At 37.8% G+C, this 25,998-nt stretch overlaps 1 protein-coding gene across 1 annotated transcript; it reads left to right on the top strand.

The window, feature by feature from the left end:
- The first annotated feature begins 18 nt into the window (after window positions 1-18).
- Window positions 19-24,233, top strand: LOC127449649 (transient receptor potential cation channel subfamily M member 1-like). The gene is made up of 27 exons (XM_051713200.1): window positions 19-108; window positions 5,582-5,658; window positions 6,341-6,539; window positions 6,727-6,940; window positions 7,185-7,309; window positions 7,444-7,615; window positions 8,054-8,228; window positions 9,350-9,473; window positions 13,765-13,837; window positions 14,440-14,540; window positions 14,696-14,869; window positions 15,026-15,160; window positions 15,509-15,559; window positions 15,804-15,944; window positions 16,070-16,099; window positions 16,878-17,170; window positions 18,312-18,540; window positions 18,637-18,759; window positions 18,857-18,991; window positions 19,091-19,219; window positions 19,313-19,564; window positions 19,663-19,837; window positions 21,017-21,037; window positions 21,152-21,296; window positions 22,070-22,272; window positions 22,371-22,503; window positions 22,679-24,233. The coding sequence occupies exons 1-27, from the start codon at window positions 19-21 to the stop codon at window positions 23,949-23,951; spliced, it is 4,992 nt and encodes a 1,663-aa protein (XP_051569160.1). The 3' UTR covers window positions 23,952-24,233.
- Window positions 24,234-25,998: the final 1,765 nt, after the last annotated feature.

Below are 25,998 nucleotides of genomic sequence, written 5' to 3'. Positions count from 1 at the left end.
GCAACCGACCCCATTACCATGGAGAACAAGAGCTTTGGGATGAAAAGGGTCAAGGAGGGTTCCGTTAAGCGTGCATCCATCAAACGCACCTCCTCTGGCTCGCAGAAGGTAAGAGATCTTATCTAGCTTTGAACACCCCCAACTCCACCCACTGTAACTTATTGGGAACTATTTATTTTCAGTAAGAATACATACATAGACACATATATTGAATGTTTTTTGTTTGAGTAGATAGCCATAGTAACATTGTCATATGTAATGCATTTTGATTTTTTTAAGGATCTGATACATGGTGGGACATTTGAAAGAATTCACTGATTTTTGCACTATAAACCTTAATTGCTTTAAAATAACGCATTATAAAAGTCTCTTTTGACCCCATGCTGAAAATTGCAAATGTGTATATTGTTAACAAAAACAGTCTTTTTTCAATTATCTTTGATATTGACTTTGAATTCGGCAGGGATGGGAGGGTTTCTTTTGAAATGTATTCCACTACAGATTACAGAATTCATGCTGTAAAATGTCATTTGTAACGTATTCCATTAGATTACTCAAGGTCAGTAACGTAATCTAAATACTTTGGATTACTTCTTCAGCACTGGTAGATTTTTTCACTTGTTTTGACTATAAAAACTCTGCCAGTACAGTAAGACAAAATACACATGTTAAAAATACATTCTCTGAAAAACCTAAATATCTTATGCAGTGATGTTTCTAAAACAAGATAAACCAAATTGATCTTGTTTTAAGGATTTTTAGATATTTTTACAGGAAAACAATATAAAAATTATTATCAAGAATATGATTTTGCCCTAATATCAAAGGTCTTACTAGAAAAAAAGAAATTATGTTCCAACGTGAATTTTCTTGTTAAAAAAATATTATTGTGTCTGGTAACGTGCATGTAAAATGGTTAGAAATAGCATTTTAGCTTAGCGTAAAGCTGACAATTTACACAAGGTTTATTTTTATTTCTTCTGCTCCAAACTTACTTCAAACTTACTTCTCTGTCTGCTCGTATGAATGTCACACATCATAAAAAAATGTTTCACCGCTGTTCAAATGCACTTTTGATCGCATCATTTATATGTATACATTTTTCCATCTGAAAGGACTAAATATTAAATGAAACAAATGACAATAAAATGCAAAGTAATCTCTTCAGTTATTAAAATACTTTTTGAATGTAACTGTATTCTAATTACCAATTATTTAAATTGTAACTGTAGTGGAATACAGTTACTTATATTTTGTATTTTAAATATGTAATCCCGTTACATGTATTCCGTTACTCCCCAACCCTGGAATTCGGACAGTTAAATATATGGGTGTAAATACATTCATGTGGTGAATGCACTAATTCCCATGCTGGTCTTGACCTCTGAGAGCATGCACACAAGGTCCCACATAAGTACATGCAATACAGAACCTGTTTTCAGTATTGTCCTTTAATCTCTGATAATGGCAGTGTAAAGAGCGGTGGCCCAAGTAGCTTAACCCTGTGTTCTCTCTAATTCTCAATCTTATGTGATTAATGCAGAGTCCTGTGGAATGACCCATACGCAAGCGAAAGTGGACAGAAACACACTTAGTAGGCTTACAATAAACCTGGGATGTGATTTATGCAAAACAGTTAATGAAAATGCATGGTTGCGTCACAAATTTCAGCACTGTCATGATTCATATTTATACTCCAAAACAAGGCTATTAACAAATGGCAATTACGCCATTTAAAATAAGTACACAGATGTACTGTATCTCATCTACTCTATCTTCCCAACCCTGTACCCTTATTTAAGAAGTTACATTATAAGAACTCATGTTCCATCACAGTCTTTATGTGCAATAGTTTAATTTACTTATCTAAAGAAATAAACAAAAATAAAATGCATATATAAGCTGGCAATTTGCAATTAGCTCAATTTAATTGAGTCAGTCTGGGATTACACTAAGAGAAAGAAAAGAGCAAGTTCTCCAAGATGTAAGTGTACCTAAGAGAATTGGTGCTGTTTTGAAGGCAAAGGTGGTCACACAAAAACTGATTTACTTTTTTTTACATTTATGAAGTTCATTGATAAATAAAAATGAGACGTGGCATTATTTTTTTGAAAACATCCATCATTTTTTAACCAATGCTTTAAACACACACACACATATATATCGTTAAAATCAACAAGATCCAGCACGCCATGCACCAAGCGTGTAAATATATAAACGTATATATAGTGTGTGTGTGTATATATATATATATATATATATATATATATATATATATATATATATATACACACACACACTATATGTATGTTTATATATTTACACGCTTGGTGCATTGTGTGCTGGATCTTGTTGATTTTAACGATCACCATTATCAAAAGAAGGACATGTTCAAGTTAGAAATTGTAAACTCCATGAATCCTATGTTTTGAAGAACAATCACAAAGAGCCCTTGTAAACTTCAAGTAGGAAGAACATTTCGATTTAATTCAAAAAGACCTCATAATTAACAAACTCCCTGGGATTTAGAAAACAGAATCCTATTTCAGTTGCATTATACTGTACAATATTAGCTATTGTATTTTTCTATAAAAAATACTTGAATATCACTCTTTCTGTTAAACATTCTGGAAATGTTAGTCTTTGTTTTCTGATTGGCAGAAAGGGTCGGTTTGATTTGCTTAGATGAGGATAATCTGAGCTGAGCTTCTCACAGAGCCCCTTTCTGTAGCTGCTCACGGGGTAGGCATGTGTTAATGTGAGCCTTGAGGGACAAATTGTAATTATGGATCCTCAAGAGTAGTTTTCTAGTTTTCTCTTTCTGTTTAATGCAACAGTGAGTATGTTTCAGGAAGCTTTTGTAGGGGGACAAGATTTTGGCTATGCATCACAGGACAAAGTTTCAGTTTTTGTTGTGGTGCAGATGAAACCAAAAATATAAAATCTAAAGAAAAACTGAAATTGTACCCTTGAAGCTCTTTGATTTTTTCAGGATGATTTCTCATCCAAAGATATTTCTTTTTATTGTTACACCTTTATGTTGTACTAAACATAATATATAACACAGTTTATGCAGAACTCTCATTTCCCTAAAAGACAATTATTTTAAATAAGTGCTTAAAACAAAAGAGAGCTCTTTTTCAGAAGGGCTGTTTGTGTTACTGTGCTGCTCCACCTCTGGGAAATTCCTCATATGTTTTTCTATGACTAAATCCTCTAGGTCTAGGATTTGGGGGAAAAAAATAAGCTCTAAAATGCCCAAATTCAAAGATGTCAAAAGCTGCCGACAGATGTCTAAACACAAATCTCACATGTACTTGGGACAGAGCCATATTATGTTTCAGCAATACTGGTCTTTGTGAATGAGAGATTTCACTTAATTTGATTTCTCTCTCTCTCTCTCTCTCTCTCTCTCTCTCTCTCTCTCTCTCTCTCTCTCTCACATGGGAGGATGATGCTGTCACAATAACATTAGACTGCTTTTTAAATCGCCTCCCTGACCAAAAAAAAAAAAAAAAAAAAAAAAAAAAAAAAAAATGCAAAACTCTCTTTTCAGTATACTGTCTGTATAAATCAGGGCTGTTTCTGAGCATATGGGGACACTAAGAAAATCCTACTTGGAGGCCTTTTTGACTTTATTAAGGACTTGAGGCATTTCTATCTTTCATATGCTCTCTTTCATCCTCAGTGTATCTCTCAGTCTATAACATTAAGAAGAGGTGTGGAGGGGCAGATGGGAGTGATTAGCATGCTGACCACTGAATAAGATTAGAGGTTCCCTCCCCTCATCTCAGAGCAGGCTTTTGAGTATGGTGGTGTTCCAGTGAATTGGTCATGAGATTCCTGCAGGATTATCTTTAGCAGTGGTCATGGGACTCTCAGAACGATGTTCTGCACACGTGGTCCAAGGCAGTATAAAGTCCACTGCTGCTTAAATGAAGTCCACTGTCACTTGAAGGTACAGTAGTGTGGAAAGAACTGACTGGCTTGGCGTTGTGTCTTTCGTTAACAGACTTCATCAGTGGTAAGTGCCTCTCTAACAAGTCAGATTGAGCTCAAGATATGTCAGTGATGGTGTATAGACTAGATATTTATTGGTGGAATGTGGCAGTACTGGGATTTCACTCTCATAGTAGTGATACTGTTGGCTGTATTAAAGTAGGTGCAGCCTGCAAGAGCTTCTGCAATATTTCTGAGTTGTAACCTGTTTGTCTCCCAGGCTTTGGTCTGTAAAGTGGTTGTTCCAATATAGATGTCATTTCCGGACCACCACGGCAGGATTTATTCCTCTTTTAGAGATTTACTTTGCACTGATGCCTTTGGCTTGCTGTTGGGGCACTGAGGTTGTCATCCTCTGCAAAGCATATTTCTAAAAATACCCTTGTGTTACACAAATAACATTAAGCTGATTGCAATAAAAGTCGCATACCATGCTGAAAACACTAGCTGATGCTGGTTATTGCTGGTTTGGTGTTTGTCTAGCTGGTGTACGAGCCTTGTTCATTAGCAAAAAACAAAACAAAAAACTGGTCAACCAGTATGGTTGTTATAAAGAGTGCAGATATGTTTTTCATAATTTTTTAGTTTTCAGATTTATAAATATTTTTATGTATCACAAACTTGTGAGAAGTGTTGGGTTACGTAAAATAATAATCCACTACAAATTACTAATAATTTATCTAAAATGGTAATCAGATTACTTTACTGTTTACTTTATTGAAAAAGTAATAAATTACTAATTACTTTACTTTTAATTTACCTTCTAAAACACTTTTCTGCTCAACAAACTCAAAATAATATCTATATTTCTTTTTCATTATTACACACAAATCATACACTCAGTACCTCATATTTCTTCTTCACACTCATTACAAGGCCATAATTAATGTATTCAACATAAATTATATATTAGAAATAAGCCTTATCACGGGGGCCTGGGTAGCTCTTCAAGTAAAGACGCTGACTACCACACCTGGAGTCATGAGTTCAAATCAAGGGCGTGCTGAGTGACTCCAGCCAGGTCTCCTAAGCAACGGTCTCAGACATGGAGGCAACTGAGATTTGTCCATTGAGTCATTACGCCACCACGAGGACTTAGAGCACATTGGGAATTGGACATTCTAAATTGGGGAGAAAAGGGGAGTGCTTGTGAATGTAGTAGTGTACAAATAAAAGGCAGTATGCATGTTTGTTTTTGCGCATTGGTAAAGTCAGAGGGCAAATGGCTCCGTTGTGTTCATAATTTCAATATCTCATTATCTAAAGTGATTTCATTAACTCAGAGTGCCAGGCCACCTGTTGTGAACACCCTCAACACACACATACATACATGTGCACACTCTATATACATTGTGTACACATTATAGAAGTTTTCTTACAGAAAAACTGAACAAAGGAAAGCAATAGATTACAACAGGAAATGTTTATGGCAGATTACTTTCCAGTTGAAATGACTGAGTATGAGTATGCTAAACAGAATGAAGACTTATATGGTAAGTTACAATAGTCATGCATTAACTAAAGGTGTAAAACTCTAAAACATACTGTATTAAATCATACTGAACTCTTTTTTGTTTTGCAGGCTCAGAAGGTGTGGATTGAAAGGACATTTCTAAAAAGAGAGTGCATTCACATATTCCCCAGCAGAGAGCCCAACAAGTCAGTAATATTTATTATAAAACTTAATTGCAACATTTTTGAGTGCTTTAAGCTGAGGTTACAAACAGTGTTTGGTAAGTTACTCAGAATTTGAAATCCACTACAGATGTCTAATTAATTCTCAAAATGTAATTAAAATGTCTACATTTCCTCCTCATTCATTGTCGCACACCCTTCAGCTGTCACAGAAATGTTTACAGACATCCTTATGAATTAATATTTTAAATGTATTATACATATTCCTTTTGTTCAAGAAATGTACTTAAAAGTACTTTAATTGAAAGTCTGTAACTGTAATCTGAATTAAAATGTAAGATGTTACACTACTTTTCTAACTATAAATTAATTATGTTACAGTAATTAAGTACTTTATAATTGGACACACCCAACACTGGTTACAAACAATTAGTTGAGTCTGCAACTTTAAATCTTACTGAAATAACTGTAACTTGATGCAAAATAATATGATTAAAACTCACTTGATCATTCAGAACAATCTTGATTACTCTTAAACATGCTAAACTACTGTACATTTCAAGAGGTTATGTGCACATAGTGCAGCACTCCAAAGAAGATTCTTTTAAAATTCTTTTAGAAAATGGTTGATGTGTATATCAGCATGCACAATGGCTGCGGATTTGTTTATTGGGGTTTTTGTCTTACTGTTTTCTAACTGTTGTAGGTGCAGTTGTGGTCAGCAGATAAACCAACATGTGGCTATTATTCCTGGTTCCACCAATAAGAGTGCAGAGGAAGGTCAGGTGGTCCAGATTGAGCCCCTTCAAGAGAAATGGTCTGTTGCTAAACACACACAAGCCACACCCACTGACGCATACGGCATCATCGAATTCCAGGGTGGAGGTCATGTCAACAAGGCCATGGTATTTTTCCAGAAACTATGTATTTCATTTGTTTGTTTGTTTGTTTGTTTGTTTGTTTTAGCAATAAAATGTGGGCACGTACAACATAATATTCATAATTTAAAGGAATTCTAACCCCTTAATCCATAATGTTGTCCAGAAGATTGGAACCCCAAGCCTTTAAAAGTCATTCGTTTTTCTCCATCAGTATATCCGTGTGTCGTATGATACTAAACCTGATAACCTTCTGCATCTGATGGTGAAAGAGTGGCAACTGGAGCTGCCCACGCTACTCATCTCTGTACATGGTGGCCTGCAGAACTTTGACCTGCAACCCAAACTTAAGCAAGTGTTCGGAAAGGGCCTGATAAAAGCAGCGGTCACCACTGGGGCCTGGATCTTCACTGGGGGAGTTAGTACAGGTGATCATTCAACTACACATGATCTGTTATTTTAAAATAGCACCAGAAGAGGATGAAGAGGGTGTTCATTGAGGACCAGGTCCTGACCTAACTGACATCAATTGAAACTTAAATGGTCATCTGTTCCTTTTTTCTGATGCTAAATCATCTGGTTTCCTGTTGAGCAATGCATTGCGAATAACTCCACCACATGACACAGTATAGATGTGCTTTAATGTTTATTCCCTCCCGTCACATTACACAGGAGTGATTCGTCATGTGGGAGATGCACTGAAAGATCACTCCTCCAAGTCTCGTGGAAAAGTGTGTGCCATTGGAATCGCACCCTGGGGCATTGTGGAAAACAAAGAGGATCTGATTGGACGAGATGTAAGCCCTACATATCTTTTAACAGAAACATGTGTACTCACTTTAATCTACTTAAGTGGAAGTTAAAGCAATGGCTTCCATGAAGTTTTTTTACTGATGTTTCACCATTCTGTCTGTGTTTATGGTTTGACCAGGTGACACGACCATACCAAACCATGTCCAACCCCCTCAGCAAGCTTTCTGTGCTTAACCAGAGCCACTCCCACTTCATTCTGGCTGACAACGGCACTCACGGAAAGTATGGCGCTGAGGTTCGTCTGCGCAGGCAGCTGGAGAAACACATCTCCCTTCAGAAGATCAACACACGTAAGTAACACATTTTACAGAACAATAGTCAAAAGTCAACTTTTTACAGATATCAATAAATAATAGCAATAAATCCATCAAGTCAACAGAAAATCAAATAGTATTTATACCAATTCAAGAAAAACATTGGTTTTAAAGGTAGGAATAACATGATAAAATACTGTGTCAGATCTCTGTAAAAATGAATTGTTATCAGACAAACAATGTCAAAACACTGTTGGTGTCCATGAATGTTGGACTAGTGATGGAAAGATCTGCCTGTGACCTACTGGGTTTCCCTTTGTCATCCTATGCCTGGAGTTCCTGATGAGGCAGGGACAGCAAAGGGAGGTCCAGCTGTCAACCCAAACTGCTGTCAAAACCACTATATTAATCATAGCCTGTTTCTTTTGTGCATATTTGTATACAAGTATATTTTATGTGTGTGTATTTGTACAGGTCTGGGCCAGGGGGTACCTTTGGTGTGTCTGATTCTTGAAGGGGGGCCAAATGTGATCTCCATTGTGTTGGAGAGTCTGCGTGAGGACCCTCCCGTGCCTGTGGTGGTGTGTGATGGCAGTGGTCGAGCATCAGACATAATTTCATTCGCTCACAAGTATTCTATGGAGGACGGGTGAGGAAAATATTGATGATAGCAATGATTCAGTGATTATTCATGAGTCTGAGGTGGAGTCTATGTTATGAAGCATCTGTAGCCTGTGTTTTAAAGGGATAGTTCACCCAAAAATTGTAATTATAACTTAGGTAGAATGTTAACATTCTGCTAAACAACTCCTTTTGTGTTCCATGGAGGGAAAAAGTGTTTGGAACAATATGAGGGTGAGTAAATGATGACAAAATTTAAATTTTTGGGTGAACTACACCTTTAAAGGGATTCTTCTGATGAACATAAACAAAGATTAATATATATATATATATATATATATATATATATCTCAGCTCTGAAAGTCCATTCAAAGCAAGTGAATGGTGCCCAAAACTTTGAAGGTCCAAAAAGCATATAAAGGCAGCATAAAAGTAATCCATAAGACTCCAGTGGTAAAATCCATGTCTTCAGAAGCGATATGATAAGTGTGAGAAACAGATCAATATTTAAGTCCTTTTTTTACTAGAAATCTCCACTTTCATTTGCACATTCTCCCTTTGTTTTGGCAATTCACATCCTTTGTGCATATTGCCACCTACTGGGCAGGGAGGAGAATTTATAGTAAAAAAGGACTTAACTATTGATCAGTTTCTCACCCACACCTATCATATCGCTTCTGAAGATACAGATTTAACCACTGGAGTCGTGTGGACTACTTTTTATGCTGCCATTTATGTGCTTTTTGGTCCTTCAAAGTTCTGGTCACCATTAACTTGCAATGTCAGGACCTACAGAACTGAGATATTCTTCTAAAAATCTTTGTTTGTGTTCAGCAGAAGAAAAAGTCATACAAATCTGGTGTGGCATGTGTGTGAGTAAATGATGAGAGAATTTTCATTTTTGGGTAAACTATCAATTTAATGAATGAAGAAAATGTTTGTGAACAGTCATGGACAGTTTCTGCAAAACTGCACAGTTTCTCCTTATTCATTCATCTTATAAACAACAGAACAGGACACAAATGCAGTTTTTGCTGAAGGATTGTTGCGCCAATGAAAAGTTTACATATTGGTGCTACCTTAACATTAAAATCCCTTTTAAAATGATCCTTCTGTCTCAAAGTTTCTGAAGTCTACTTCACTTGGCAGGTTGGTTAATGACAGTGTTAGAGACCAACTTCTTGTGACCATACAGAAGACATTCAACTACAACCGCAATCAAGCTCAGCAGATCTATCTCATGGTGATGGAGTGCATGAAGAAAAGAGAGCTGGTGAGTAAAAAAATAAAGGTAGGCAAAGGAATGTATAAAAGACAACTTTGTGCCAGGTCTTATGCGGTCCTGTAACATACTATAAAAGTTATATTGATGAGATTGATATTTAATCAAAATATGTTTATTGGATTGTTATATATTGCAGATCTGAAAATAAACATGATGATTCATTCTGCCTCATTTGCTTTTTTCCTATCATGCATTATCCTGTGCCATTTCACATACTCCAGCTCATAATTTTCCATTCTAATTTCATTCATTGGGTGTTTTTGTCCTTCAAAAAAATAAAAACTTGCTGTTTGATTTAGTTTAAATCCAGAGACATTAGATAAAAAATGGGGGAAGTTTCCTCAAAATGCAAATTTGTAAGATTGCTGTGGGATCATGTAAAGAACTAAATAGTTATAGTAAACTTGTCAATACAGATGTCAATATTTAAAATAAATATGTGTGTGCATCTTTCTCAGCTATGAATATTTTAGGTACCCTGCGCAGTTTGTACAATGTGCTCAAATTCCATAATTATTTCACACTTGAAATGTGAATGCATGCGTTTTTAAACACAATGCATGTTTACTGCACCAGTATCCTTGCTCACTCACTCACTCAGTCACTCACTCACTCAGTCACTCACTCACTCACTCACTCACTCAGTCAGTCACTCAGTCAATCTCTCACCCCATGCCTTCTCAATGGTCATAACATTATAATCTCCTCAGCAGTGTCAGAAATTAACTGCCCCCTGGATTTTATTTTCAGGGCATTTTTTTTTTTTACCTTTGGGGAAATATTGTTTTTCTTACCATTTAAAACAAACTGTAAAATAAAATGTAATAAAAGCATCCACATAAATTCTTAAGATTGAGAATTTATTAACTCTTACCCTAAGAATTAAATCAACATTTATTCATATTCTATACCATCATACTGTGTGTATAACTAGGACTATAATAGAATATTAAGAACTATATCAGATGTTACAAATAAAAAACAGAAGAATTCATTATGAGGGCATTGTTTTGCATTTTGAGTTAAGGGGCATTTTTGCGCAGCTCCCTAGTATTCACAATTTTTTTTTTTTTTTTTAAATCATTACTTTCCTTTCAACACACACATAAATTGAGTTTGAATACACAATACATCTCTGTCCATATCATCCCTATACTAATAAGAAATATTCATAGGAACTGGCGGAGGCGCAAATGAATAAACAAGCAGTCTACATGCTTTCACATTACATTTATCAGTTAATATTTTCACCACATAAGCCATAAAATCATAATAAGTGTTGTAAAAGGTGATATGTTGTAGTTTTGTGCTTGTTCAAAGAGTTGTATATAACATCATACTATATACATGTACTACAGTGGCTAGAAAAATATGTGAACGCCTAGGCTAATGACGTCAACAAAAGCTACTTAGAGTCAGGAGTTGGTAAACCTGGCATCCGAGATTGGAGGTGTGGGTTAGAGCTACTTTGACTTATTAAAAGCACTCAAACCTTTGGACTTTAGTATTCACAAGAAGCATCTACTGACGTGGTCCATGCCTCACAAAAAAGAGATCTCAGAAGACCTATGATCAAGAGTTGTGGTTTTGCATAAAGCTGGAAGGGGTTACAAAGTTATCTCGAAGAGCTTAGATATTCATTTTTCCACAGTTAGACAAATTGTCTATAAATGGAGACAATTTAGTACTGTGGCAACTCTCCCTAGAAATGGCCGTCCAGCCAAGTTGATTCAAAGAGCACACTGCAGAAAACCCTGTTGCATGGATTTCAAAGGACTCAAAACACATGAAGATAACTTCAATTGGAGAATTTTTTTAATTCAAACAACAATGATCACTTTGGCAGCATGGCATGGCTACCAACTAAAAAGGAAGCTCCTCCCACCACCAATCTCCTCCATTTTATAGTCATGAGTATTGTAATCCAATTAGCTCCAGCTGGACAGGTCTTGATCTGTAGTAAAATAATGGAAGAGTCTAGAATGGCAACAAAATTAGACAAATAGCTGCAACATGCCCAATGAGGTTAATAAGAACCCTGGAGTGACAGCTAAAGATTTGCAGAAATAATTTGAACTGGTTAACATCTCTGTTCATGAGTCTACTATACGTAAAACATTAAACAGGTATGGAGTCCATGGCAGGACACCACGAAGGAAGCATCTGCTTTCCAAAAAAATAAAAAAGATTTCTGCATGCCTGAAGTTTGCCAAAGACCACCCTGACACACCACAGTGCTACTGGGAGAATGTTTTGTGGACTGATGAAACTAAGGTTGATTTGTTTATGCAGCACTACGTATGGCATAAAAAGAGCACCGCATACCAACATGAAAACATCATTCCAATGGGGAAGTATGGTTGAATTGCCCAGTCAGAGCCCAAACCTTAACCCAATAGTAGGGTTGCAACAGTATGAGATTTTCACAGTACGATACCCGTCTCAGAAAATATCACGGTATTACAGTATACAGTATTACACTATTATTATGATCAGTTACAATGACCCTTAAAAGGGTGAAAACAGAAGTTTTTTTGTTTTTGTTTTTTGGTTGAACAAACACTTTATTATAATTGAAACTTGAAACCATTTTTTTATTGAAGTATGTGTAAAAAACAAAAGTCTTCCTTTTGAAAATAAATAGAATAAATAAGAAAGCCAACAGAATTATAATAATAAACTGAATTATAAACATGATTAAAAGAAATAGCATGTAACTATAACATGTTATATAACTAAAGCATGTTAGTTTACATGTTAAATTAACTGCTAAATGAAAAATAACATCAGTTGTGTGAGCTTTTAAAGTAATGTCCTATGATTATTAATAATTAACATATACTGTAGGTGCACAACAGCGCAGCCAGACTGCTCCTGTCTGTACCTTTAACTCAGTCAACTGGTTTTGCTTCAGGACCCAGATTTTACATTGGAAATCAAGTGGCGACCCACCATAGTAAAAACATAACCTGTATTTAATGTATCCTGGGTCGCATTTCCTTTATGTTGCATAGTTTTGTTCATGGTTTTCAAGTACAAGGACATGCATCAAGTGACATAATTTTTGTTGTTGATGTAAACAACAAAAGTGACAGGAAGTTTTCTCCCCCCTTTTAAAAATTTAAGAGCATATTTACTAATATGAGCCCATTATTATCCCATTTGTTTCCTAATTTCAAACATAATTCAAACAGAAAATACATATTACACAGGAGGAAAGGCTCCTCATTACCATGGTTAGGTCAGTGTAGCTAGTCTTAAATAATAATAATAATAATAGCAAATTATAATATTTATGAAAAAATAAATACTAGCTGAAACACATCTTGAAACTTTAAAACTGCCACTGTTGATATAAAATGAGGTCTAATAGATTCTACCTTTGGATTATTTAATATGAAACTATAACCTTTTGTCAAAATATAACGTGAAACAATTTTGTAAAGTTGAAAGGTGTAATGATTTTATTTTTTGCCGCATAGCACAGTGTTGCTCTTTTCCTCCTCAGTGGTGTTTGGCATGTCAGGGCTGCCTACTGTTTGAGCGGTTTGACTTGACTTCCTCCGTAACGCTTAAAACTAGAAAAGTCTCACTAGAATTGAAATTGGTCACATCAGTTTTGAGGCCTGCACTCCGAATATCGAGGGAAGCCCAGTTGTTGCACGCGCGCACCAGAGAGTCATTTTCTGCATATCGCTGCCCCCTTCCGCATATTGTGCAACATTTGTGGCGCAGCGGCCCATGCGGCCCCATTTCGCGGCCGGCCCACCGGGAAAAGTTCCGGTTCTCCCAATGGCCAGTCCCCACTGCTACCCAATAGAGATGCTGTAGAATGACCTCGAGAGAGCTGTTCACACCAGACATCCTAAGAGTATGGCTGTGCTGAAGCAGTTCTGTAAGGAAGTTCCTTCTGAACGTTGTGCACCTCTTATATGCAGCAACTGGAAATGCTTGGTTGAGGTTGTTGCTGCCAAAGTAGTATTGACCAGTTATTAAATCTAATGACTCATTTACTTTTTTCAAAGCACTGTGAAGGTTTAATGGGATGTGTTCAATAAAGACATGAAAACATATAATTGTTTGTGTGTTGTTAGCTTAAGCACATTGTGTTTGTCTATACTTGTGACTTTGATGAAGATGAGAACACATTTTATGACCAATTAATGCAGAAAACCAGCTAATTTCTAAAGGGTTCACATACTTTTTCTTGCCACTGTATGCACAGTATAGTGTATTGTTATATGAATTCAACCAAGTTTTTGCCTTTGTGTTGAGACAGATCACAGTGTTCCGCACCGCTTCAGAGGGTCAGCAGGATATTGAGATGGCAATCTTAACTGCTCTGCTGAAAGGTGAAATCACCTGGAATGTTCACATCACAGTTACACAGTTTACACTGTAACTATAGTAACACTCACCTCTGAGTCCTAAACTCTCTGATGCAGTGGACAGATCTTTAAAAGCTATTTTTAACTATTCAGAATGTGATGGTATATCCAAACCACCATAAATGATTACCATTGACCTATATCCATTCTATATGACTGTCCTCTTTATATGTTATTTTGTTACTTATGACAACATTAATGTAACAAGGCAACGAAAATGGTAAAACTTCAATTGTAACAGACAGATGTGTAACTCATAACCTAAAATACATCATTTTGGGGGGAAATAAGTTTAGAAGTTAATGAAAACATTAACAAATATATCCTTTGTGATACATTGTAATACTTTCATGCATGAGAAGGTTAATATTGTCCTGAACACTGTACTCTCTGATTTCCCTGAAAACTAAAACTAAAAGTAGTTTATTTACCTAATAAACTAATTGCATCAGAATCTTTGTAATATTTTGTTCTTTAAATATTGGAAATATTAATGTTGCTTCTCTTAATGATCTTTTTACATTTATTTTGGTATTAATGTATATATTTTATTTGGGGTCTCTCAGGCACAAATGCCTCAGCTCCAGACCAGCTGAGTTTGGCTTTGGCCTGGAACCGTGTGGATATTGCTCGCAGCCAGATCTTCGTCCATGGGCAACACTGGCCTGTAGGTGATGTCATGCAAGTTAGACTTATAGGCCACATAGCACACAGACTGTCTAAACAGGCTGAGTGATTTTTAAAGGATAGAGTGAAAATGAATTGAAGTGATTTAATGGATCAAGTTTGCGTTTCCACATATTCATCTATCTCTGCTCTTAGCCTGCTGGGTCCCTGTCCACTGCATCCACAAGTCAGCAGGATAAACCAAAGAGCCCAACCGCCACCCGTGCCAGCAAGGGTAAACCTGCCAGGGGGAAAAAGGGAAAAGGGGCAAAAGCCAAGCCCGAGCCTCCTGAGGAGACAGACCCCAGAAAACTGGAGCTACTTAACTGGGTAAGACATCCTCTTTGGCTCAGTGAACATGTGTTTACTCAATGTGTCTGAATTCAGGTACATGTGTCTGTTCTTATTAAAGTAGTTCTGTTTATGTATGTCTGTGTGTTCTTGGATTATATTTTGTGCCTGTGTGTTTGCTGATGTGTCAAATAGGTTAATTCTCTGGAGCAAGCCATGATGGATGCACTCGTGCTTGACAGAGTGGATTTTGTGAAACTCCTCATTGAAAATGGCGTCAACATTCACCATTTCCTCACAATCCCGCGGCTAGAAGAGCTTTATAACACAGTCAGCACACAAACATCAATTGATGGAATATTACAGAATCTCATAGTCATTCTGTTTAACTGTGCAAGCCGTTTCCAGATTTGTATTTTTGTTTTAATGATCCTAGTAATGATGAATGTGATCCATATGTCCAGTTATTAAAGCTTTCTCTGTTGTCCCCTCCACTCTTTCCATTCAATATGGGTTTTAAAATGTTATTTGTGTTCCGCATTCCATTATCACATCATGTTTTAGTAATCTGTTGTTTAGGAGAAAGCACTTAGCCTGCATTCATCTGTGTGTTTGAAGCTTAGTAGACTTTTCTTTGAACTTTGTACATGGTTTCATGAATGTCTTTTTGTCATTTAGAGGTTAGGGCCAACCAATACTCTCCATTTTGTGGTCAGAGATGTGAAAAAGGTAAACATTCATTATTAATCATTTGAATTATGATCTAACTTCATAGCATGCTACAGCTGAAATATATATTTCTTACAGTTCTGTTGATCTTTAAATGGTCAAGAACAAGATCTTAATCTTCTTTTTATATTAGTTATTATACTTTCACAAAAATGGGTCCTCTAAGAGTGATGTTACAGAACTGCAACAATACAAGGACAATGGTTATTTTATGGTGTTATTATATGGCCATTATTGTTTCCAGGGAAACCTTCCGCCAGATTACCAGATCACCCTGATAGATATTGGACTGGTTCTGGAGTACCTCATGGGAGGGGCATATCGGTGTAACTATACTAGGAAAAGTTTCCGCACACTCTATAATAACCTCTATGGACTGAAAAGAGTGAGTTATTATTACCCACCCCCTTTACTCTATATTCTGCAAATACTCTACCAATTTTGCCCACAAACACAATTCCTATAACAGCTTTAAAATACCTGACTCCTTTCTTCTCTGTTCTTTTGTAGCCTAAAGCTCTGAAACTTCTTGGTATGGAGGTAAGAAAAATCACTATAAACATTTAAAGGTGCTACAAGCTATTTTTGATGAATGTGAACAACAACACAACAAAAAAGCCAGTGGGAGCGGTGCATTATTTTTAACCAATCAAAAACTTCAAGTTAAAGCTTGTAATTTCTATGCCACTAGTGCTACCAAATCCTTTTTTTTTTTTTGCATAAATATAATTTCAAAAATAAACTGTTTTCAAACAGCTTTCCCAAAAACTCCCCCCAAATGCCACTCATTGAACAAACAGCTAGTTCTGTCCGAACCGCCCCAATCTCACAACATTGGAGTTAAAGGGATAGTTCACCCAAAAATGAAAATTCTCTCATCATTTACTCACCCTCATGCCATCCCAGATGTGTATAACTTTCTTTCTTCTGTTGAACACAAACAAAGATTTCAAGAAGGATATCTCAGCTCTGTAGGTCCATACAATGCAAGTGAATGGTGACCAGAACTTTTAATCTCCAAAAAGGAGATAAAGTCATCATAAAAGTAATCCATACAACTCCACTGAACAGACCAAAATATAACTTGTTTTTCATTGTCCCTTTAATGTTGCTGTTTTGGGTGATCAGGCATTAATTTTATAGTGCCACAGAGAGACAGTGTTTACAGTTTTCAAGGAAATAAACATATTAATGGCTTTGCTTACTTATAATTGTCTCTGCATATTATGTGGGGGTAGGAGAAAGTATTTTAACATCAGTTTTACTGTATACAAACAAACTTACCAACCTCACTTACCTACTGACTGTTTGTGGGCAGGACGATGATCCAAGGCCTAAAGGTAAAAAGAAGATGAAGAAGAAGAAGGAGGAAGAAATCGATATCGATGTTGATGATCCAGAGGTCAGTCGATTTCAGTACCCCTTCCATGAGCTAATGGTGTGGGCTGTTCTTATGAAGCGTCAGAAGATGGCGCTGTTTCTCTGGCAGAGGGGAGAGGAGGCCATGGCCAAAGCTCTGGTGGCCTGTAAACTCTACAAAGCCATGGCACATGAGTCCTCACGGAGTGAACTAGTGGACGACATCTCCCAGGACCTGGACAATAATTCAAAGTGAGCAATTTGTATTATAATAATAATAATAATTATTATTTTATTATTATTATTATTATTATTATTATTATTATTATAAATAAATAATTCAAGAATCTTCAATGCTACCATTTTGAGAATGGCAATCTAAACATAGTAGAGGAGACCAGGATTGGTTTGGTTCACTTTTCATTCTATGCTGAATATCTCTGGTGGAATAAAAATTGAGATAACCCAACTTGCTGCTAATGAAAGCTTAAGTTCTTGGGTAAAAGCACGACAAAATCAGTGTCACAAAATATTTCTTAAAATTTATTTTTCATGACTAGCCTAAACACTTGTTTGCATTTGGGCCAACCAACCCCGTTTCTCCTACTGGGCTTGATATAGCATTTTCACAGAAAAGAGCAGAAATATGTGGCTTGATTAAAGGAATAGTTAATCCAAAAATGATAATTCTCTCATCTTATACTTACCCTCATGCCATCCCAGATGGGAATGACTTTCTTGCTTCTGCTGAACACAAACAAAGATTTTTAGAAGAATATCTCAGCTCTGTAGATCCATACAATGCAAGTGAATGGGTGCCAACATTTTTACCCTCCAAAAAGCACATAAAGGCAGCATAAAAGTAATCCATAACACTCCAGTGGTTAAATCCATATCTTTGTATGCATGAAGAATGTGAATCACCAAAAACACAAAAAGAATGTGAAAGATAAAGTGGAAATCGACTGAGCAGGGAGGATAATTTATAGTAAAAATGGACTAAAATATTGATGTGTTTCTCACCCACACCTATCATATCACTTCTGAAGACATTGATATAACCACTGGACTCTTATGGTTTACTTTTTTGCGGACATATGTGATTTTTGGAGCTTCAAAATATTGGCACCCATTCACTTGCATTGTATGGACCTACAGAGCTGAGATATTCTTCTAAAAATCTACATTGTGTTCTGCTAAAGAAAAAAAGTCATACACATCTGGGATGGCATAAGGGTGATTAAATGATGAGAGAATTTAAATTTTTGTGTGAACTATCCCTTTAAGCTCAAAGTAAGTTTTTAGCTATTTTTTCTTGCTATCACTTACAATGTCACATCTTAAATTCAACCCCCCCTCTCTCTGTCTCTCTCTTTCTCTCTCTCTGTCTCAGGGAATTTGGTCAGTTAGCATATGAGCTGCTAGATCAGTCTTACAAGCATGATGAACAGGTGGCGATGAAGCTGTTGACTTATGAATTGAAGAACTGGAGCAACTCTACCTGTCTGAAACTGGCTGTGGCTGCCAAACACAGAGACTTCATAGCCCACACCTGTAGTCAGATGCTGCTCACCGACATGTGGATGGGTTGCCTACGAGTGGGGAAAAGCAATGGACTCAAGGTCTGAAATTTAGCATAAATACACACTACATTTATAAGTCAGTAGGCATTGAGTTTGAATATGATGTAACCAAGTTTTTTTGTCATTTGTTGCCAGGTGATCATTGGAATCATTTGTCCTCCAGCCATCCTTCTCCTGGACTTCCGGACTAGAGATGATCTGTCGTACCAAAACAAAGAAGAGATTAAAGACAAGGAGGATGATAACAAATCCAGCAAGGTAACAATATATACATATATTTGATTTGAACTACAGACGGTTGTTACTTTTTTGTGGGTCTTTAGGGGGTGAAAGACGGGTTGTTATTTATTTTTAGGATGGCACTGTGAGTATGGATGCAGTATCTAAGAAAGGTGATGAAGAAGATGGTAAAAAGCAGAAACGAGTGCCAATTGGGAAAAAGATTTACTATTTCTATAACGCTCCATTTACCAAGTTCTGGTTCAATACGGTATGTTATATCTGAATAAAAAAACAAAACAATGTACCACACATTTTTAACATTCAGATACTGTAGAACTGCAGAAAAAATTAGTATGTGTCTTCTCAGACTGCCTACCTGGTGTACCTGATGCTGTACAATTACATCATCCTGGTGAAAATGGAGAGATGGCCATGCTTACAGGAATGGATTGTCATCTCCTACATCATCACTCTTGGACTGGAGAAAGTTAGACAGGTGAAGTACAGAAATGCATTTGCCAGTTGGTCAGTTATAGTTACTATATTGGGGAATGTTGTGTTTATGCATCTAGTGCATGTGTTTCTGTAGATCCTGATGTCGGAGCCAGGAAAGCTGAAACAGAAGATAAACGTATGGCTTGAAGAGTACTGGAATATCACTGACCTGGCGGCCATCACCACGTTCCTTATGGGACTGTTACTGCGCTTACAGAATGAGCCTTATATGGGCTACGGACGGGTCATCTACTGCGTAGACATCATCTTCTGGTACATTCGTGTCCTTGACATCTTTGGAGTTAACAAGTACTTGGGACCATATGTCATGATGATTGGTAAAATGGTGAGAACTATAATAAATTTACTAAATGTGAATGGCTCATATGCTTTTGTATTTATGTGATCCTAACAATAAGGGGTTTTTAATGTGTGTGTGTGCAGATGATTGACATGCTGTACTTTGTGGTAATCATGCTGGTGGTTCTTATGAGTTTCGGCGTGGCACGTCAGGCCATCCTGCATCCCGATGAAGAGCCGACGTGGCGCCTGGCAAGGAATATCTTCTATATGCCCTACTGGATGATCTATGGAGAAGTGTTTGCTGACTCGATAGACCGTAAGACTAGAATTCATAGTAAGATTCTGTTTCCTGATTCATGTGTGGATGATCCATCTCATCTTCATTTCACCGTCTTAGTGTCTGTGAACACTGCAAAAAGGTCATGATTTGTGTCTCATCTCCTTTTCATGTCACCATTTACACTGCAGTGGCATTTGCCCTCCACTGAATCATGTGTGATGGGCTGAGTGTGTGACACTGCTGGTCTTTATACCTCCCCTGCATGAGCTTACAGTAGGTTTGCTGCTGTCTCCCGCACCCCCCCCCCCCTTCTGATGTTGGTTTCTTTGCTTCTTATTACAGGGATAATTTTTTATTCTATCATCATTTACTCACACTCATGTTGTTTCAAACATGTTTATGACTTTCTTTTTTCTGCAGAACACAAAAGAAGATATTAGGCAGAAAGACAGCCTTAGTCTCATGAGAATTCAACACAATACTGCGAGGTGGCAAATTCATACCAATTCGTACAACTTCATTCGTACGTAAATATATGACAATTACATCAACCAAACACATACACTACAAGTACATTAGGGAAGCGTCTCTCATTGGTGGGTGTATAACTCATACAATTTCTTACAAATGAACTTGTATGAATTAGTATGAATTCTCCATCTCATACTGTTGTGATGAATTCTCATGAGATTGGTTTGGAAAAAAGATGCAATGAAAGTAATTAACAACTGCCTTACATCTAAATTTGTGTTCTACAGTAGAAAGGCATATGAGTTTGGAACAACATGAGGCTGAGTAAATGATGACATATTTTTCAATTTTTTGGGGTAAACTATCCCTTTAATACTTAAAGTGAACATAGTCAAATACAAAATGGTAATTGTACACAAATATGTGATAGTATTATGAAAGAAACTGCATGTTTAATAATTGTGCAAATGTAAACATTTATATTTCAAGAGTATTCGTATTTTTTTCACTCTTGAAAAGTGGAGTTTACTGAAATATATAACTCAATTTAACACAATTTTATTTATTTTTTTTACAGTATTTCCTTTACGATTTAGCTCTATTTTAAGATGTCTTTAACTTTTACTCATAATGAATGGATGAGATGACTGGCTTATTTTGCAAGGATAAAAATGTGTACAGTATGTTCTCCACAATGTTTTATCTGTGCTTTCTCTCCTTTGTTTAATGCGCTTTTTGCATCAGTCTATGCAATGGAGATTAATCGTAAGTCTACAATTTATTTCACTATACACACAATTATACTTAATTAAACAACACTGTACTGTCACATAGTAAGAAATGTATCATTACAGAATCAAAAACTGCTGTTTATTTCAGCACCTTGTGGTGAGAACATGTATGATGAAGATGGGAAAAAGCTTCCTCCGTGTATACCCGGGGCCTGGCTCACACCTGCCATTATGGCCTGCTATCTATTGGTAGCCAACATCCTACTGGTCAACCTGCTTATTGCTGTGTTCAAGTGAGTCAAAGACTAAACAGAACTACAGCAGGAACCCTGTTATGTAAAACAATAATTTGTACCATAGCATTGTTGTAGCACTCTTTATTATGTTGTCATAAATCCATTAAAGGAAAACAAAAAATGAACTCTGCCATAACCTACTCACCCTCATGTTGTTCCAAACCCATAAGACCTTCTTATATGGAACACATGGTATACTTTAATGAATATCCCGGTCAATCTTTTCAATACAATGGCTGTGGATAGCGATTCACTTCAAACTTCAAAAAGGACACAAAACTATCATAAAAGTAATCCATGTGACTCAAGCGTCATATTCAAAGTCTTCTGAATGCATAAAATAGACTTTGGTGAAAAACAACGTATAGTTTACTGTAAGTCATTTTTAGTGAAAATCTTGACGTCCATTGTGCATTCATAACTGCTATGAGAGAAGCTCATTTACAGTGGCTCACGTGTTGTTTAGCGCTAAAAACAGTCTTCATAAGACTTGGAATTTGACACATGAGTCACATGGACTACTTTCATAATACTTTGGCATCCTTTTCAAAGCTTGAAAATAAATCACTATTCACTGCCATTGCATTGAAAAGACAGACTGGGAGATTCAATAGAACATCCCCTTTTGTGTTCCACATAAGACAGAAAATCATACGCATTTGAAACATCATGAAGGAGAGGAAATTATGACAGATTTGTCATTTTTAGGTGAACAGTTCCTTTATTAGCATTATGAAACTGACAGAACTCGACTGATATTTCCTTAATAGTAACACATTCTTCGAAGTGAAGTCCATCTCCAACCAAGTGTGGAAGTTCCAGCGTTACCAGCTTATCATGACGTTCCATGATCGGCCAGTCCTGCCTCCTCCACTCATCATCCTCAGCCACATATACATTGTGCTGAAGCGCCTGTGCTGCCGCTGCAGGAAGAAACAAGAAGGAGAGCTGGACGAGAGAGACCGCGGGCTTAGTTATTACTCCTATTACTGCTCATGTCAATGTTATATCAACCATATAACAGCTAATTTTCCTTTTTTACTATCTATCTCTTCATTCTGTTTCTTCCAGAGTTGACTCTGAGTCCAGATGAACTGAAGAGTCTGTATGAGTTTGAAGAACAGTGTGTGGAGGAGTACTTCAGAGAGAAGGAGGACGAGACACAGTCTTCCAATGATGAGAGAATCCGGATCACTTCACAGAGGTACTGTATGAAAAACAAACACGGCAAAGGTCTTTTCTTTTTCTATTTTCTGTAAAGTTGCTTTGGAACTATATGTTTTGTAAAAAGTGCTATACAAGTAAATTAATTTGAAGTCATTTAGAATAACCACTGGAATAAAAATGGTAGCAACTATGTGGAATATTTGCTGTCACAGGGTGGAGAACATGTCTATGCGTCTAGAAGAAGTAAACGAAAGGGAGCACTCCATGAAAGCCTCTCTGCAGACAGTAGACCTGCGCTTGGCTCAGCTAGAGGAGTTCTCTGGTCGCATGATGCATGCACTAGAACGTCTGGTTGGCATTGATCATTGTGAGCTGGTCAGCACGCGATCCGGGAGCTCACTGGGATGCGAACAATCTGGCCTGCTTCGTCGCAGTAGCATTAACAGTGCTGATGGCTACAGTTTGTACCGCTGGCATCTGGATGCAGAGGACCGTGCACCAGCTGAGGAGGCGTCAGGAGACAGGAAGGGTCAGACAGCTTCAGAGAGACATGGCAGTATCAGCAGCAGTGAGCTCCTTCTGAATCCTCAGCAGGTTTCTTCCTACGGTCCCACGCTGGACGTGGTCCCCCTTCGGCAGCGGATGCGTTCTAGCTCCAGTGTGGACATTTTCATCTCTCCCTGTGAGACAAAGAGTCGGGACCAGAACTCTCAAACCCCAAAACTCTTCTCTACTCAGCCTCCCAAAGACCCACAGGCTCTGCTGGATGCTGCAATGGAGTCAGCTGGGATGGTGGTAGAGAGGGTGAGGTTGGACACAGCAGTCTTGCATCCTCTGGAGAGAGCGCAGTCACTGAGGCAGTACCCAACTGAAAATCAGAGTGACTCGCTTTCTTATGAGAATAGATCCCAGAGCGGTACTGTATATGATTCTGTGACACAGCCAATGTTGGGCAGTCAGAGGACAACGTGGGCTTCAGAGCCCCATGGCCTACAGGATCAAGCAAGTAGATCTCCAACCATAGGTCGCTGGCCCCCACGCTTTGATTACAAAGTTCATCCCTCCCCATTTACACCCAAGATATCTTCAGAGACTAGACCAAGACAGGCAGAGGACAGAGATAAAGAAGGGGCTTCTAAAGAGAGCATGAGGACAAAAACAGAAACACAAATTAAGAACAGTGATGAGAAGAAAGATGACAATGATACAGAGGCAAATAGTGGGAGGGAGAGCACCAAAACAGAGGAAAGAGAAGAGAAGAGAGAGGAGCTGACAGACTCAGATCACTTGTATGTAGCAGAGGACAGGATATACCCTGCTCTCAGATCTAAGAGTCTGAACACTAACCCACGAAAGGTGAAGGCCATAGGGGACATCCTGAATAAGCCTCGAGCAGCCAGTAGTGTAAAAGACCTGGCTGGGGCCTTGGAAGTCAACTCCAATGACTACAGGCCCTCCAGAGAGAGGACAGGCACACAGACTTAGATGTCATGATGGATTTTTATCTGCCACAGCAAGATAATCAAAGCAGTTGAAGCACAAAGATGTCAGAAATAAAGGAGAACACTAAAGTATCTTTACACCGTAGGGTTGTTTTTCTCATTTTATTTTCCAGTATGGAATACACTTCTAGCTAACGGTACACTAGTACAGCTCGTTCACTTACAGTGCATCCGGAAAGTATTCACAGCGCTTCACTTTTTCCACATTTTGTTATGTTACAGCCTTATTCCAAAATGGATTAAATTCATTATTTTCCTCAAAATTCTACAAACAATACCCCATAATGACAACATGAAAGAAGTTTGTTCTTTGCAAATTTATTAAAAATAAAAAAACGAAAAGATCGCATGTACATAAGTATTCACAGCCTTTGCCATGACACTCAAAATTGAGCTCAGGTGCATCCTGTTTCCACTGATCATCCTTGAGATGTTTCTACAACTTGACTGGAGTCCACCTGTGGTAAATTCAGTTGATTGGACATGATTTGGAAAGGCACACACCTGTCTATATAAGGTCCCACAGTTAACAGTGCATGTCAGAGCACAAACCAAGCCATGAAGTCCAAGGAATTGTCGGTAGACCTCCGAGACAGGATTGTATCGAGGCACAGATCTGGGGAAGGGTACAGAAAAATTACTGCAGCATTGAAGGTCCCAATGAGCACAATGGTCTCCATCATCCGTAAATGGAAGAAGTTTGGAACCACCAGGACTCTTCCTAGAGCTGGCCGTCCGGCCACACTGAGCGATCAGGGGAGAAGGGCCTTGGTCAGGGAGGTGACCAAGAACCCGATGGTCACTCTGACAGAGCCCCAGCGTTTCTCTGTGGAGAAAGGAGAACCTTCCAGAAGAACAACCATCTCTGCTGCACTCCACCAATCAGGCCTGTATGGTAGAGTGGCCAGACGGAAGCCACTCCTCAGTAAAAGGCACATGACAGCCCATCTGAAGTTTGCCAAAAGGCACCTGAAGGACTCTCAGACCATGAGAAACAAAGATTGAACTCTTTGGCCTGAATGACAAGTGTCATGTCTGGAGGAAACCAGGCACCGCTCATCACCTGGCCAATACCATCCCTACAGTGAAGCATGGTGGTTGCAGCATCATGCTGTGGGGATATTTTTCAGCGGCAGGAACTGGGAGACTAGTCAGGATCGAGGGAAAGATGAATGCAGCAATGTACAGAGACATCCTTGATGAAAACCTGCTCCAGAGCGCTCTGGACCTCAGACTGGGGCGAAGGTTCATTTTTCAACAGGACAATGACCCTAAGCACACAGCCAAGATAACAAAGGAGTGGCTACAGGACAACTCTGTGAATGTCCTTGAGTGGCCCAGCCAGAGCCCAGACTTGAACCCAATTGAACATCTCTGGAGAGATCTGAAAATGGCTGTGCACCAACACTCCCCATCCAACCTGATGGAGCTTGAGAGGTCCTGCAAAGAAGAATGGGATAAACTGCCCAAAAATAGGTGTGCCAAGCTTGTAGCATCATACTCAAAAAGACTTGAGGCTGTAATTGGTGCCAAAGGTGCTTCAACAAAGTATTGAGCAAAGGCTGTGAATACTTATGTACGTAATATTTTTTCGTTTTTTATTTTTAATAAATTTGTAAAGATTTCAAACAAACTTCTTTCATGTTGTCATTATGGGGTATTGTTTATAGAATTTTGAGGAAAAAAATGAATTTAATCAATTTTGGAATAAGGCTGAAACATAACAAAATGTGGAAAAAGTGAAGCGCTGTGAATACTTTCCGGATGCACTGTATGTCTAACAGACATTTAAATATACACTCACTCTAATCAGTCAATTGTGTGGCAGTAGTGCAATGAATAAAATCATTCAGATACAGGTCAAGAGCTTCAGTTAATGTTCACATCAACCATCAGAATGCGGAAAATTGTTGATTATTGGTGCTAGATGGGCTGGTTTAAGTATTTCTGTAACTCCTGATTTTCATGTACAGTCTCTAGTTTACTCAGAATGGTGCCAAAAACAAAAAACATCCAGTGAGCGGCAGTTC

The sequence above is a fragment of the Myxocyprinus asiaticus genome, chromosome 2, assembly GCF_019703515.2.
Source record: "Myxocyprinus asiaticus isolate MX2 ecotype Aquarium Trade chromosome 2, UBuf_Myxa_2, whole genome shotgun sequence".
NCBI classification, from domain to species: Eukaryota; Metazoa; Chordata; class Actinopteri; order Cypriniformes; family Catostomidae; genus Myxocyprinus; species Myxocyprinus asiaticus.
Note: the sequence above shows the minus strand (reverse complement) of the source record. Positions and strands in the feature narration are given on the sequence as shown.

Bases quoted from the DNA above. Each gene is read 5' to 3' on its own strand.
- LOC127449649 (XM_051713200.1), top strand. From the start codon at position 19: ATGGAGAACAAGAGCTTTGGGATGAAAAGGGTCAAGGAGGGTTCCGTT. The intron at 14,870-15,025 runs GTAAGACATCCT...TGTGTCAAATAG, and splicing joins AACTGGAGCTACTTAACTGG to GTTAATTCTCTGGAGCAAGC. The intron at 19,838-21,016 runs GTAAGACTAGAA...TTTTTGCATCAG, and splicing joins GTTTGCTGACTCGATAGACC to TCTATGCAATGGAGATTAAT.